Source organism: Crocodylus porosus, unplaced genomic scaffold (assembly GCF_001723895.1).
Source record: "Crocodylus porosus isolate Cpor-Errol unplaced genomic scaffold, CroPor_comp1, whole genome shotgun sequence".
NCBI classification, from domain to species: domain Eukaryota; kingdom Metazoa; phylum Chordata; order Crocodylia; family Crocodylidae; genus Crocodylus; species Crocodylus porosus.
The window spans coordinates 37,206,572-37,209,293 of record NW_017728951.1 but is presented as its reverse complement, the minus strand read 5'-3'; the positions used below and the strand labels follow the sequence as shown (position 1 = coordinate 37,209,293).

The following is a 2,722-nucleotide window of genomic DNA, read 5'->3' as shown; positions in this document are numbered from 1 at the left end:
CTGATTTCTTGAAACTGAAAATTTTCTTGGAGAGTACCCAGTTTTGACAAAAAGTTTGTCAGGGAAGTTCTCAGGTCCAAGATGGAATTTCTGGAGTGGAGAGAGACCTACTCCAAGATGGTCTAGTGGTTAAAGCATTTGCCTGTACTGTGGAAGACACTTACCTATGTTCAAGTCCCTTCTTCAAAGAATATTATTTGACTGTTGATTTTAAGTGGGGCAGCTCTAACAGGAGAGACTGGAAGCAACCTACTTCAGAATAGCCTGGTGGTTAAGGCACTCACCTAAGATGCTGGAGAACAACAGCAGAGACATCAACCTAAATGATCAGGTGAATGTCCTAACCAAGTTACTAGTTATCCTTGGGTATTGTTTCCTCTTGGTTTTTTGAGAAAATTCGGAAAGGCTTTGGTTTTATCCAGGTGAGAAATAGGAATTTTTTTAATCTTCAAAAGTTGAACAATTCAGAAACACAGTTTTTTTTTTTTCCAACCTGCTCTATTACAGCACGCGAAGTCTTGATGAACAAGACTCCATTTGGTTAGGATAGATAATGCAGTGCCTCAAACACAACCAGTAACTGGGTAAAGAGAAAAACAGTCAGATCCCATAAAATTCTTGTCCTGAGCCACAGGTCTTACTTTGCTTTCTACCCATGATAGAGCACCACTCCCAGCATCTTTTGTAACACAACAGGCTAAGGACTTTCTTATTCCAGTAAAGTATGACTTGTGCTTTGGATCCATGAGACCTCACTTTGCACCCAGGCAACTGGGTGAAGCCTTTTCTTGTACAAGCAGGAGAAGAATGAATTCCATGTGGTTGGGAGAACTTCCTACTAGTGCACGTCCTGAGCCAGTTCCCCCATATTAGTAACTCTCACTCCATCTCGGCAGCATTTCTTGTTTCAAAGTCTCCCAATTTAAGATGCAAGGTGAAAAAACTGAACTCAAACATGACGCTGGAGTTGAAACTCAAAGAGGACAATGTTTCTTCAGGTGATCCAATACGAGAAAAGCATCTGCTTTTAAGATGCTGCCCTATTGTATGCGTCTCTACAGCTTTGGGCTCCAATGATTCTTTCTAAAGGCTGGCAACATCCGAGAGAGAGTCTTACCTGGAAGGCCATGGAGTTGGCAACGGCCAGGAAGATTCTGAGGGGCCAAGTTGCTTTGTAGGACCGATGACTCCAGAGGCGGTGCGCTCCAGCGGTTACCCCCAAGGCACTCACCACAAAGCATATGATACCTGGACAAAAAAAAAGAGGGGGAAAAAAAATAAATAAAAAAAAACAAAACAGTGACTTGCCCAGGTGCAGAGCCTCTGTTGGTTCAATAGAAGAGAACACCCTCTTTCACAGTTTATACAGGCATGACAGAAACTTGCTAAGATCCATAATTGTAGGAATTAGGCAGGAAATGACATGAAGTCTCACTGAATCCTTTATATATACCCTCTAATCTGGTTTTAAATAATTATGATAATTGCGGAAATAGGAAGGCTGGTCTTGCAGTTACCACAGTGCGCTGGGACTCCGAATAAAATCAGTTCTAATCCCAGCGGTGTCACACACTTCCTGGGTGACAGGAAAAGTCAATTTAGCTCCTCGAGTGAAAGGCAAGAATTATAATAACAATGCAGCCCTCCCTAGTAAGGGCATTATCTGAAAGTTATATTTATTAGCATGTTGTATTTTTATATACTGTGGTACAGGAACCATAGAAAATAGGGATGGAAGAGAACTTTGAGAGAGGTGATCGAATCCATTCCCCAACCTTAAGGCAGGATCGACCCTACCCAATCCATTCTAGACAAATGTTTGTCTGCCCTGCTCAGGTATTTGTTTAACCTGCTCCGGAAGAAGAAAGAATTGTCATCTCCAGTACTGCCCCATGCAATGATTCCATAGTCTGACAGGCCTTGGTCTTCTGATAATCAGGATAAAGTCTCTTCTTCTTCATTAATTCTATCCTGTTATGCCTCATTAAGCCTCTTGTGCATTTATACCTTGTGGGAGATGATCTTTTCCCACATTGTTACTCTGGAAACTATCTATCGCTTTAGCACTTAATCGTATTTGATATTTATGCCTATTGCCTGTCCCACTCCAGCACATCTCAGCACACTACATAGTATCCACGTTATCTGTGACAGAATCTGGCAGGTGTTTTTAAACTATCAAAGGAAATAAAGCAGACACAGGCTCATTTTCTCTCAACATCTTTTAAATATCCCAGCAGGGGAAAACTGGGAGAAATGGCTGTCCAACCAAGCCCTATATTTCAACTTCTTCATAAACCCCAAACTATTTCAACCTGCTCTGTCCCTGCCTCCGAATCCTCCCTTCTGCTCAGCCCTTTGATCCATCACAGTAGGTAATTCTAAACCCAACAATCACTTCCAAGTCTTGCACAAAAGAGCTTATTGGTGGAAAAGATCAGAAAAGTTACCAATTCGATTTTTTTTTTCCCCCTCCTGCCTTTTTCCCAGGGCTTGCTAAGGAATTAGCCAAGTGGAATGCCATCCATAAGGGAAACAGAAACATTAAGATAAAAATGCCCTTCTTTCTCTCAGGCACACATCACTATCTGTGAAAGGAACTGGCCGAGGTCATTGCAAGTCCCCTGGCACAACTTTACGAGCACTCGTGGTGCTCTGGTGAGGTGCCAGAGGACTGGAAGAGGGCCAACATGGTCCCCATCTTCAAAAAAGGCAGGAAGGA

General features: G+C 42.5%; 1 protein-coding gene across 1 annotated transcript in view; it reads right to left on the bottom strand.

The window, feature by feature from the left end:
* Positions 1-2,722, bottom strand: part of SCD (stearoyl-CoA desaturase) — a 26,838-nt gene that overhangs the window by 8,734 nt on the left and 15,382 nt on the right. Inside the window, exon 3 of the mRNA XM_019556066.1 lies at positions 1,118-1,248. Coding sequence (XP_019411611.1) covers positions 1,118-1,248 — 131 coding nt within the window. The remainder of the gene's footprint in view (positions 1-1,117; positions 1,249-2,722) is intronic.